Raw genomic sequence first — 14,369 nt, forward strand, 5'->3', positions numbered from 1 at the left:
CGTATTCTCGGAAAATCCAATGAATGGGGGGGGGGGGGGTGAAGGAATTGAAAAATTAATTGATTTAATTGTATGAGAATACTTACATCTAATAACAACTAAAGTTATTAGGGCCTACAGACGTCAAAATTTGTCAGGCACAAAGTCACATCACAATCGACAGTCTTTAAAAACTGGCTCATTTAACCGTTTTCCGCTATTCGTAAACATTGTGGTACTTTGCCTAGCGCTGCATGTGCCATGCTGCCGCTCAGAGAATTGCGCACTGTTTTCTTTTAAGTGACTTGCATTTTACTTCTTCTGAGTTTTACAGTGTCTACCCCCGTTCATTTTTATATCGCCTCTTCTACTGATCCGGAGTGTACTTAATCTTTTATTTCCTTTTCCTGTGCATTGTTTTTCAAGTTTTAATCGGCTGACGATGACCTGGACTAGGGTCGAAACCGGTACCATTTCTACTTATTATTAAATGGGAATGTAATTCACTACATTTCTTATTCTTTTGTATTGAATAGGTTGAATCTCTTTATCAATTATTTCAATTTTAACTACAATTCCTATTGTCGCCGCTAGATGGGGCTTTATTCATTCCATTCCTCACCCTGTCGAATGACTGGAAACAGGTTGTAGATTTTCGATGTACTTATTCTGATCATAAACCAATCATTTTTAATCTTTCCTGGGTTTGTTTTCAAGAGCCATCTTTTCCTTCGGAGAACATTCTTAGATTAAAGTAGATTCTCCTGGCATATAAATAAAAATTTAAACACATTTGAAATAAACGATAGGAATGAGATTGACCGTCCAGTTGTTCACCCCTATACTAAGGTCAATAATGCACAGAAGTATGTCATTCGTATCGCCAGAAATCCCGCACACTTGCCTACGCGCGACAATGGTTCTGCTCACATTGTCAACAATGACAATGTCAGAGATGTAATTTACCACCAAGTAGCGGTCTTGCATCTTGCTGTGGGGTCCAGAACATCTATAAAATAATAATAATAATAATAATAACAACAATAACAACCTAAATCCAACTGATATCACCCACCCTAATAATAATGTTCTGGACCGTCGTCAAATGCCCGGACTGTGCTGAAAACGGGTTCTGGACGGGTAAAGACTAAGAATGAAGTCCGACCGCGGGTTCAGTACCGCCAAGGCACCCAAGACGACACCACACTGGATCTCCTGAAGGATTTGATCCATATTAAAAATGATTATAGAAAAAGTTGGCAAAGATTTAGGGACCCAACTGACCAGGTGGAATACCTGGACCTAGCCCAGGAAGTACAAAATCGATTGCTGAAAAGAAAGATTGAAAAATTGGAGGAAACCTGCCGTAATCTACTAGAAAACGAGTCAGATCACGAATTTCGGCGGATTATATATACAACGTTAAGCATTCAATTATAAATTTCAGTATAATACCGTAGCGAAGCACGGGTATCTTGCTAGTTTATATAGTAAGAAGAAGAATATTATGCTTGCTTTATTATTACATAGATAAATTTTATTTTGAACACTGCAGACATCTAAACTTAAAACTGTATATCTGAGGAATGAATATTACTTCGCTCGCGGCATGCCCAGTCATGAGAATAGCTTCAATAATATTGGTCATCAGTTTCAGAGTCATGTTCATTGCAGAGGGCAGGATTCTTATTCTTAGGAAGGATGATTGGTGCCACAATCGTCCGCTCTAAGATGTTCGAGGGTACTCCAGGTGACTCCAAGTCTTTCGAAGCTCTGCCGTGTAGTCGATAGACTTGTAACTGTGTAGAACATCGGGTAATTCTTGTAAAAGTTGCTTGTTGAAAGAAATGAATGACATGATATATGATAGCAAGAATGAAGAGGATGAAACCCGGCGCCGGCACATAGCCCACTCCTCTCGAATAGCTCAAGACTTAACGTCTTGATCCGACGGACGAATCATCATCAATACCGTCATATGCCCTCGCACCATATAAGATCAAAAACAGCTTCCTACGTCCTGGATGTAAAATGGCTCCTTGAATATTGTGTTCTCTACCTATCTTATGTACGTTGCCTAGCGACAGCGACTCTATGCATTTAATCTTGGTGACAACACATTGGATTGTCATATCCCAATGCACGTGTTCCGATGGTTTTTCATTCATAACTCACCAACGAAAGCGAAAATGAAAATTTCGGCTTTGAGGTGCATTCAGACCCCCTTCCATCTACATATGTTCAAAATTTCAGATCTCTGCGTGCTGTAGATTTTGCTGGGCATCGCGCACAGACACACAGACAAACACTTCCTTTTATAATAGATAAATGAAAATCAATATTTATTAACTTCAAGAACCAACGACCATTACCATTGCTCAACTTTCCACAAAATTTTTAACACGCCATCTGAAAACTGAATGGAATGTGTTTTCTGATTTTTATCTTTATTATAATATCTTTTAATATGTCGTAATCCTCAAATAATTGTCATGTTTTAGACTCCAATATTATCACAAATACTGTCAAGTAATAGCATACTACATTTTATATAGTAATAGTTGTTTAACGATCTCTAATACATTTTATACGACATCGTTTTTAACAGCATTCATAAGTTATTTCTAATCAGTAACCTGATCTATTTCTAAGGTAAAAAATATGGCTGATGCCTACTATTGATAGGCGAAATATGTACCATCTAATATATTAACCCACATGCACCACCCGCCCTTTGCTCTGACATTGCTAGGAATCCGCAAACTTTTTAGTATGCAACCTGGGTGTTGCAAGCTTTCGGTTTAAACAGTACAGTATAAATTTTTCATGAACTTATCTCGCATGGGAAGTTCTTTAGTGTGTGTTATGGCCTTAATTATATGACACGCACCTAACATTTACCTGATTTTGAAATAAGGAAATAATAGGAAACCAATACGACATGAGCCTAACATTTGCCTGATTTGGAAATAAGGAACTAATGGGATACAAATCGTGAGTAAGCGAATGATGAGATTCGAACCTATATCCCAAATACGAACTTACAGCCGTATGTCTCACTCCGTGTATTATTATTATTATTATTATTATTATTATTATTATTATTATTATTATTATTATTATTATTATTATTATTATTATTATTCAGTCTGAGGATCAGTGCTAAAGTGTTCACATCCAGGTACCAAGATCATAGGTTCAAATCCGGCAGTCCCAGTCGGATCTTGCGGGGCGGGAGAAAGTTAATTCAGCATTCCATGTCGTACGATATTGCGGCGCGAAACATCTCTGGTGATGCATTTCATGTTCATTCATGCACAGGATCACTAATAACTTCTTCCTCACTAACACTGCAGAGCCTAAAACATCAAATATGCTTTGAATTTTGCTATTACTGAGCATTTCCGTGCAAGCAAGCAACTTCCTTCTCAGCCATCTTGTCAACAACAGAATACAGATTTCTCGATCGATATTTTAATCAATTCTCTGTGCCAAAGAAGCATACCAGAGCACTCTGGTGACACTTTGAGACACCAAGAACAGATTTCAATTAGAAATGTTTCCAGAAAAAGCCAACAGATGTCACAAATGTCTCCAATATGCGACCTTGCATCATCCCGGCGTACCAGTCCGCTTGTGGAGTCCTGGCCCAGCCACTCGAGCACGTACCAGTCTGCTTACGGGTGCATAGGGGTTAATTTCATGTTAACAATTTTGATAAGGACAATATCCTAATTTTTAAGATTGTATTGTATTGAATAGGTGGATGTTTATAAAACATACAAGTGTTATTTAATACAAATACTTCCAATACGGACCCAAAAATGAATTTTATCACATGTAACATACCGCTTAATTGAGCAGCTAGTCTCCTTTCTCCCAAGTCTTCCCAGCCCAAACTTTGCAACATTTTTGTAACGCTACTCTTTTGTCGGAAATCACCCAGAACAAATCGAGCTGCTTTTCTTTGGATTTTTTCCAGTTCTTGAATCAAGTAATCCTGGTGAGGGTCCGATACACTGGAACCATAATCTAGTTGGGGTCTTACCAGAGACTTATATGCCCTCTCCTTTACATCCTTACCACAACCCCTAAATACCCTACCCTCATAACCATGTGCAGAGATCTGTACCCTCTATTAACAATTATATTTATGTGATTATCCCAATGAAGGTCTTTTCTTATATTAACACCTAGGTACTTACAATGATCCCCAAAAGGAACTTTCACCCCATCAACGCAGTAATTAAAACTGAGAGGACTTTTCCTATTTGTGAAATTCACAACCTGACTTTTAATCCCATTTATCATCATACCATTGTCCACCGTCCATCTCACAACACTATCGAGGTCACCCTGCAGCCGCTCACAATCTTGCAACTTATTTGTTACTCTGTACAGAATAACATCATCTGCTAACAGCCTTATCTCGGATTTCACTTCTTTACACATATCATTGATATATATATAAGAAAACATAAAGATCCAATAATACTGCCTTGAGGAATTCCCCTCTTAATTATTGCAGGGTCAGATAAAGCTTTGCCTACTCTTCTTGCTTACTATATTACCATCCTGGGAGAATACACAACCTAAATATTTAAAAAGAAGAGAACCCGATAACATGGTTGGAACTTGAAAGGGCAGTGAAAGCAATGACCAAAGGTAAAGCAAGTGGGAAAGACGAATTCAATACTGATATGATTAAAGCAGCAGGAAGCATTGGTCTACAGTGGCTATACCGAGCTGCCCTCAATGCCATATGGAAGGATGAAAGGATACCTGAAAATTGGCAACAAGGAAGCATTGTACCACTGTTCAAAAAAGGAAATAGGAAGAAATGTGGAAATTATAGAGGTATAACTCTATTATCACATAGGCTAAAAATGGAGAAAGTCATAGACAAAAGACTGAGGGATATAATGGAAACACAGTTAGAGGAAGAACAATATGGCTTTAGACTGAATAGATCAACAACAGACTTGATATTTACAGTATGAACGATAATGAAAAAACATCTGGAAAGGAACAAGGAAATCATCTTCATATTTTTGTATTTGAAAAAAGTTTATAATACAGGTAAGAGAAAATATGTATGGGAATGCCTACTGAAAAGAAATGTACCAAAATCATTAATTAACAAGATAAAATTGTTGTATCATGAGAATAAAAGCAGTATACAAGTGGGGAGTGGTGACTCTGAAACATTTTATACAAAATAAGGTCTCAAGCTAGGAAGTGCACTGTCACCATTATTGTTTATTATATTGATGGATGAAATCATAAAACGTGTAAAACAGAGTATCAGTAGTGATGAAGTGAATGCTTTGGTATTTGCAGATGATGTGGTGATTTGGGGAAAGGGAGAACAAGAAGTACAAAGGAGACTGGACATTCGAAATGAAAATCTGAAGAGTTTGGAATGGTAATTAGTAAAAAGAAAACTGTACTCACGCACTGAGAAAAAGAGAAGCAAAGTGAACATAGACGGAGAACGGTTAGAAAATATAGAACAGTTTACATATCTGGGTAACATTATTAATGGAAGTAATGAAATCAATCCCAAAATTAATAACAGATGAAGTAAAGGTACAGCAACCGAGCTCGATAGCTGCAGTCGCTTAAGTGCGGCCAGTATCCAGTATTCGGGAGATCGTGGGTTCGAATCCCACTGTCGGCAGCCCTGAAGATGGTTTTCCGTGGTTTCCCATTTTCACACCAGGCAAATGCTGGGGCTGTACCTTAATTAAGGCCACGGTCGCTTCCTTCCCACTCCTAGACCTTTCCTGTCCCATTGTCGCCGTAAGACCTATCTGTGTCAGTGCGAAGTAAAGCCAATAGCAAAAAAAAAAGGTACAACATTTTATCATCAAGTCAGAGAGCTTTTATGGGATGACAAAGTACCCAAGATAGGAAAATTAACATTAAGAAACATTATTTTATACCAATTGTAACATATCGACTAGAAACACTGATAACTAATAAGAAACAAGATAGTAAGATCCAAAGCAGAAGAAATTAAATTTTTAAGAACATTGGTTAAAAAGACAAGAAGAGGTAGAATTCAAAATATTAAAATCGGAGAAGAGCTAAATGAAGTCAAATAAATATTAAAGTTTATTTATTCCACCTATTCAATACATAAAAAGAGATTTTAATAATGAATTAAATCTGTAAATAAAATTATAGGGACATGTTTCACCCTTTAATTAAGGGCATCTTCAGCCTTAATCTCAAACTGAAAGATAATTAATCAGGTACCTGATTGTAATTAAATATTGAACCATTAGTACAGAACATACGGGAAGCAAGACTGAAATGGTTTGGACATGTAAAACTAATGGGAAAGGAACGGGTAGCAAGAAAGGAATTGGAATTAGAAGTTAAGGGAAAGAGACCAATTGGAAGACCAAGAAGAAGGTGGATGGTTTGGATTTGGAAGGACATTAGAGAAGCTGGATTGGATGTGGTGGAAGTAATGGAGCAGGAAAAATGGAAGGACAGAAAGGGGTGGAGGAGGCTTGTTAACCACACTCGGGCGACTGGATTGGGACATTGATGATGACAACGACGACGACTCATTGCACCTATTTTCAAGATGTTAGACTGCAGGCTTTTGGCACAATCTGCCATTAAGACCAAGTCGTCAGCATACGCCAGGCTGCTTCCTATATTTCCATCTAACTGAATCCCTCCCTGCCACTTTATACCTTTCAGCAAAATGATCCATGTAAACTATGAACAGCAAAGGTGAAAGATTACAGCCTTGTCTAACCCCTGTAAGTACCCTGAACCAAGAACTCATTTTACCATCAATTCTCACTGCAGCCCAATTGTCTACATAAATGCCTTTGATTGATTTTAATAATCTGCTCCTAATTCCATAGTCCCCCAGTATGGTGAACATCTTTTCCCTTCGGTACCCTGTCATATGCTTTCTCTAGATCTATGAAACATAAACACAACTGCCTATTCCTCTCGTAGCATTTTTCAGTGACCTGGCGCATACTGAAAATCTGATCCTGACAGCCTCTCTGTGGTCTGAAACCACATTGGTTTTCATCCAAATTCCTCTCAACGACTGATCGCACACTCTTTCCAAGATGCCAGTGAATACTTTGCCTGGTATACTAATCAACGAGATACCTCGATAGTTGTTCCAATCCTTCCTGTTCCCTTGCTTATAGATATGTGCAATTACTGCTTTTGTCCAATCTGAAGGTACCTTACCAACATTCCATGCTAATCTTACTACTCTATGAAGCCATTTCATCCCTGCCTTCCCACTATACTTCACCATTTTAGGTGTAATTTCATCTATTCCTGCTGCTTTATGACAGTAGAATTCATTTACCATCCTTTCCACTTCCTCAAGCGTAATTTCACCAACATCATTTTCCTCCACCCCATGAGCTTGGTTGTTCGCGACACCACCAGGAAGATTTCCTTTTACGTTGAGAAGATTTTCAAAATATTCCCTCTACTTATCCGGGCGATTCCCTGGGATCTATTATAAGTTCACCTGAATTACCCAAAACACTGTTCATTTCCTTTCCTTTCCTTTTTCCCTCCCTTCCTAAGATTCTTTACTACTGTCCAGAAAGGTTTCCCTACTGCTTGACCTAGCCTTTCCAGGTTATTACCAAAATCTTCCCACAACTTCATTTTGGATTCAACAACTGTTTGTTTCGCTCTGTTTCTTTCATCTGCATACAATTCCCTATCTGCATTGGCCCTTGTTTGGAGCCATTTCTGATAGATAGATAGATAGATAGATAGATTAGATAGATAGATAGATAGATAGATAACATGAGCCTGAAGTCACATTTTAGTGCTAAGCACTCATGCTTGGCAAGGATTCATTCATCCTTAGAAAGCTCAAGACTTCTTTTTTTAGTAGCTTAACAGTTAGAAACAAATATTTGAGAATTTCAGCATTTCCTTATGCTAAATGCTGATTGTACCCTAATACAAATTATGCTAAATCAAATATGGAATTACACTGCTCTTATGGAATAATTTTCGGAAGTTGAATTTTTTAATGTTAAATGCAGGTTTATGCTAAATCAGGGTCATGCAAAACTGGGGTTATACTGTAAAAAGAACAAAGACAAGCTCCACATTTTCACTTGCTCCATATATTAGCTTTCTTGCCATCATTCCTAGTTTTTGAACCACATTGGACTTGCCCTAGGAAAGCTGGCATATGTTTGGATGATGGCAATGCAGGACATGTTCATTGCTCTCTAATGATCAAATAGTGCAACTCGATGGTCTGTTGGGGTCATCCAAATCCAGACATCTGTGTATGGGTTACCTTCACATGTCCATTACTCTAAAAATGATCTGGCAGTGAATCTGAAATGTCCCAAAAGACAGGCATTTAGGCAATTCCCTACACCTTCCAATTTACCTTTCACAGCACAATGATACAACCTTTCTCAATCTCAAGTCAGTTAGATGTTCTGACATCTCTGCATCTCCTATGTAAGTCTATGCTCATGGATAAAGCTTGAGAAATATCACACATGTCATATCAAATCACTCTTCTGAGGATTGTTCATATAAGCCACATAAAGAGAGATTGAACTGCCTTCCATATGCAGTGTTGGTCAGCGTAATGAATGTCAAAGAAATTTTCTCGGCTTCTAGGCCAATGTGCATTTAGGTTCCTAGCTCCCAACATTTCACTGGAGATTATACTGTATATTTTCAAAGATCCACTCTCTCCAAAGGTCAGTAGTGTACTTCCAAATGACAGACAAAATCTGCTGGTTAAACATTTAGCTGCTAGGAATCCAATTGGACTATGGCCTACCAGCCCAGGAAATCCATTGTAATGTTGGCTGTGTTGCGAATGCTAAACATCTTTGCACGAATTTTTAGAATATTGACCGACCGAGTGAGCGAGCGAGCTATTTACCAACTTCAGCTGTTACCAGATGCTTTGCACAGAGTGACAAATATTTATGACAATCAGTATTATATTTTTCTGCTTTTGCATTTAAACTCTTTCACCATACTCTATCTAATTTAAAATGTAGAATATGTAGTTATTCTGTGTTTATTTTTCTGATTTGTTTGTTTTTTTCCCTGTGTAGGTCATAAGCAGTACTATGCTAAGGATCACTCCGTTACAAAAGATCTTGGCTCAGTTGTTAAGGAAATCAAACCATCCATCCTCATCGGTAAGTATACGTAGGATTGCGTTGTCTAAAAAGAACTGTTGGTAACTTTTCTTTGAAGGATCTGCTTACTGATATTACTAATGGTACTCATGCTTACTTAGACATTTTGTTTGAAGATTGATCATTGTTATTCACTGTTTCATTATAGATATGATCCATATGTTAGAATGGAGATCTCTGATTAGATGTTGTGTTAAGTCATAGCTTGCCTCTCTTTCTCACTAGACAGACACATTTTCCAAGGAGTGGTGTGGCTCAGTGAAATTCTATTAAATGTAATCGGACATTTCTTTATTTCAGCCTGATTACAATGATGATATTTGGTAGTTATTTTTAAACAAGAGTAACCAATAAATGAAGATATTCCAGAGAGAAAATATAAATTGTGGAAGGGAACAACCAAGTGACAGATCAATTCATATATAGAAAAATAGGAACATGAAAAGCATGGTTGGTGTTAGAGAAAAAGATTAGTTTTCTATAAAGTTCTGCTAATCATTTAATCTTGATTAGGCATTAATAAGAGAAGTTTCAGTAACAACCTGTGACTGTCTGGTCAAGGGTCAAGTGGCCGTTACCAAACTTGAGACCCAAAGGGAGTAACAGCGCCTACGAGCAGAGGAGCTCTTTGGAGACCAGGTGAAGCCTTTGTATAGGAAATTAAATTCATCAGAAAGGAGAATATAGTCAAATGTTTGGATTGCAGAAGAGAACCCCAGTCCCAATGGCAGATAAAATGGAAGAACTTTCTCCTATCAGCAACGTCTGTACTTCAGTGAAGTGGTTGCAAAAGGTGTCTGTACTCCTGACAAGCAGCCTAAAGTTACAACTGGCATAGGTATAAAATGCCTCTGGGAGTGGCAACCCCACTATAATAATAGCCTATAATCAGAGGGGTCCAGAAAAATGTAGACACTCTTTGATAGTCAATGGAACAAAACGACATACCGTTACAATTCTTGCACAGGAGAAGGTTATTTTATATGTTCAAGGTGACCCCCATTAGCAGGCAAACACCATTGATGCCACTGAACTGCTGGCCGAACTACAGCTGTCAGTGTTGCCAGTGTGATAGCCGCAGAGGACTCCTCAATGGTTTCTCGTAGCTGAGGACAAAAAAAACCAAACACACACACACAGAGCCCCCGAGCCATTGGAATTAACCAGTGAAGGTTAAAATCCCCTTACCCGGATGGGAATCACACCCGGGAACCCCTAGGCCGAAGGCCAGCACACTAACCGTTTAGTCATGGTGACGGACACAGTAGAAGATGATAAAACTATGTTAGACGTGGAATTAGCTGTCCATAAAATAAAAATGGGGAAGGCACCAGGGATGGATTAAATTACTGTGGAAATTATAAACGTTGCTTCTCCTGTTGGGCTACAATGGATGAACAGACTGTTGGAGTGTACATGGAATCAAAAATATGTGCCAGAAAACTGGGGAAAGGGAATAATACCCATCTTTAAGAAGGGGGACATAAAAGTGTGTGATAACTATAGAGGAATTATACTCTTATCACAAGAGGAAAAAAATATTAGAGAGGAGAATGAGATGAAAGGTAGAAGGAAAGTTACAAGAGGAACAGGGTGGCTTTATATAGAAGTAGAAGATCGACAGTGGACCCAATTTTTAGCATAAGGCAATTAATGGAAAAGAGTTGAGAATATGGAAAGGATCTGGTCATGATATTCATAGATCTAACAAAGGCATACGATAGTGATCTCAGGAAGAAAGTTTGATAAACCAAGGTCAAAAAGACACTGGTTACTCAAACTGTAGAAATGGTGCGAGCAATGTACAAAAATTATTTCAGCAGTGTACAGACCCCTTTGGAAAGACAAAATGGTTTAGAATCGAAACTGGACTAATGGTATTACAGCCAAGTGTGCTGTCGCCTCCTTTGTTTCTGCTGATAATGGACAAAATTGTAAAGGAGACAAAAGAAGCATATGGGAATAGCGAGTTGAAGTTATTATTTGCGGACGATATTGTGGTCTGAGGAACAAGTAGCAAAGAAGTACAACTTGATGCACTGAAGAAGAAAATTGAGAAGTATGGTATGAAACTCAGCACAGAGAAAAGCAAGACCATGGTGATATCAAGAGAAGAAAGACTAGAGAAAGGCATTGTGGATATTGGTGGTCAAAGCCTTGAAATTATTGACAGTTTCAAATACCTAGATAGTGAATTAATGCAAAATACAAGGCTGGACATGAAAATTAGCAAGAGGGTGTAACAGGACAGTGCAGGGAAACTATATTGATAGAAATGTGATTGTAGTAGGAAATCTCAATTTACCAAATGTCAATTGGGAAGGTAATGCGATGACAGGAAGCATGGCCAACAAATGGCAAATAAGTTAATATGGGAAGGACAGCTGATTCAGAAAGTGACCAACTGGAGGGAAGAATATTCTGGATGTGGTGCTGTTAAAACTGGATGACCTCTATAGAGAAACTGAAGTAATAGATGGCATTAGCGATCACGAAGCTGTTTTGGTCGTAGTTAAAAAAAAATGTGTTAGAAAGGAAGGTCTTGAAAGTAGGACTATTAGTCAGTACCATATCGCTGATAAGAGGCATGAGGGAGTTTTTAAAAAGTAACTATGATCGGTGGAAGACGGTAAATAAAGATGTAAACAACTCTGGGATGGGTTTAAAGCAATTGTTAAGGAATATGAAAACAGGTTTGTACCTTTTAAAGGTGGTAAGGAATAGTAAAGACGCACTATGTTATAACAGAGAAGTAACGGGACTAAGAAGGAGGTGCAGATTGGAAAGAAATAGAGTTAGAAATGGCTTTGGAAGTAAGGAGAAATTGAGGGAACTTACTAGGAATTGAATCTAGTGAAGAAGTCAGCTAAGGATAACTTAATGGCAAACATAATTGCAGCCATACAAATTTTAGTGAAAAATGGAAGGGTATATATAGGTACTTCAAGGCAGAAACAGGTTCCAAAAAGGACATTCCAGGAATCATTAATGAATAGGGGGAGTGTGTATGCAACGATCTTCAAAAGGCAGAAATATTTAGTCAGCAGTATGTGAAGATTGTTGCTTACAAGCATAATGTCCAGTTAGAGGAGATGACTAATACTAAAGAAGTATTAAAATTTACCTATGATATAAATGACATTACAGTAAGATATAACAGTTGAAAACTAGAAAAGCGGCTGGAATTGATAAGATTTCTGGGGATATACTAAAGACAATGAGTTGGGATATAGTACCATATCTGAAGCACTTATTTGATTATTGTTTACATGAGGGAGCCATACTAAATGAGTGGAGAGTTGATGTAGTAGCCCCTGTGTATAAAGGAAAGAGTGATAGACATGAAGCAGAAAAGTACAGGCCAGTCAGTTTGACATGCATTACATGTAAGCTTTGGGAAAAGCATTCTTTCCGATTATATTAGATGTGTTTGCAAAATAGATAACTGGTGCGATAGAAGGCAGTTCAGGTTTAGGAGAGGTTATTCCACTGAAGCTCAACTTGTAGGATTCCAGCAAGATATAGCAGATATCTTGGCTTCAGGAGGTCAAATGGATTGTTTCACGATTGACCTGTCTAAGGCATTTGATAAGGTGGATCATGGGAGACTACTGGCAAAAATGAGTGCAGTTGGACTAGAAAAATGAGTGAATGCATGGCTATTTTTCTAGAAAATAGCTCTCAGAGAATTGGATTAAGCGAAGCTTTATCTGACCCTGTAATAATTAAGAGGGAAATTCCTCAAGGTATTATTATTGTATCTTTATGTTTTCTTATATATATAAAATAACTTGTCCTGACTGACTGACTGACTGACTGACTGACTGACTGACTGACTGACTGACTGATTCATCATCGCCGAGCCAAAACTACTGGACATAAAGAAATAAAATTTTGGGGATATATTCATGTTAAGATGCAAGTGCTCGCTAAGAGAGGATTTTTGGATATTCCGTCGTTAAGGGGGTGAAAAGGGGGATGAAATTTTAAAATGAGTGTATCTATATCTCAAAACTTTAAAAGTTTACAGGTGTAAAAATTGGTATTTAGAATCTTCTTTAAAAATAAGGAAACACGTATTTTTTTGTTTTCGGAAAATCCCAATAGGAGGGGTGAAAAAGGGGTTTGAATGCCTTTAATCAGGATACCAGTACTTATATCTCAGAAACTGAAGATATTACAGAACTGAAAATTGGTACTTTTGATCTCTCTTAAAAATAAAGAAACACGTATTTTTTTGGTTTTGGAATATCCAATTAATGGGAGGGTGAAAAGGGGGTGAATTTTTTAAATGAGTGCATCTATATCTCAAAACTTTGAAAGTTTACAGATGTAAAAATTAGTATTGAGAATCTTCATTAAAAATAAAGAAACACGTATTTTTTTGTTTTTGGAAAATCCCAATAGGAGGGGTGAAAAGGGGTTGAATGCCTTTAATGAGGATACTTATATCTCAGAAACTGAAGATATTACAGATCTGAAAATTGTTGTTTGGGATCTCCTTTAAAAATAAAGGAACACGTATTTTTTGTTTTTGGAAAATCCAATTAATGCGGGGGTGAAAAGGGAGTGAATTTTTAAAATGAGGGTATCTATATCTCAAAACCTTCAAAGTTTATAGATGTAAAAATTGGTATTTAGAATCTCCTTTAAAAATAAAGAAACACGTAATTTTCGTTTTTGGAAAATCCCAATAGGAAGGGTGGAAAAAGAGTGAAAAAGTGGTTGAATGCCTTTAATGAGGCTACTTATATTTCAGAACCTGAAGATATTACAGACCTGAAAAATGCTACTTGGGATCTACTTTAAAAATAAAGAAACAGGTATTTTTTCGTTTTAGAAAATCCAAATAACGGGGGGGGGGGGGGTGAAAAGAGGGGTGAATTTAAAAAAAAAATGAGTGTCTACATCTTAAAACCTTAAAAGTTTACAGATGTAAAAATTGGTATTTAAAATCTCCTTTAAAAATAAAGGAACACGTATTTTTTTTGTTTTCTGTAAATCCCAATGGGAGGGGTGTAAAAGGGTGAATAATGGGTTGAATGCCTTTAATGAGGATACATATATATATCAGAAACTGAAGATATTACAGAACTGAAAATTTGTGTATGGGATCTCCTTTAAAAATAATGAAACACGCATTTTTTGTTTTCGGAAAATCCACTTAATGGCGGTTAAACAGGAGTGACAAATTGGGGTGAA

General features: G+C 37.4%; 1 protein-coding gene across 1 annotated transcript in view; it reads left to right on the forward strand.

Moving 5' to 3' along the window:
• Positions 1-14,369, forward strand: part of LOC136858670 (NADP-dependent malic enzyme) — a 206,374-nt gene that overhangs the window by 111,894 nt on the left and 80,111 nt on the right. The window contains exon 9 of the mRNA XM_067138386.2: positions 9,081-9,167. Coding sequence (XP_066994487.2) covers positions 9,081-9,167 — 87 coding nt within the window. The remainder of the gene's footprint in view (positions 1-9,080; positions 9,168-14,369) is intronic.

Source organism: Anabrus simplex, chromosome 1 (assembly GCF_040414725.1).
Source record: "Anabrus simplex isolate iqAnaSimp1 chromosome 1, ASM4041472v1, whole genome shotgun sequence".
NCBI classification, from domain to species: domain Eukaryota; kingdom Metazoa; phylum Arthropoda; class Insecta; order Orthoptera; family Tettigoniidae; genus Anabrus; species Anabrus simplex.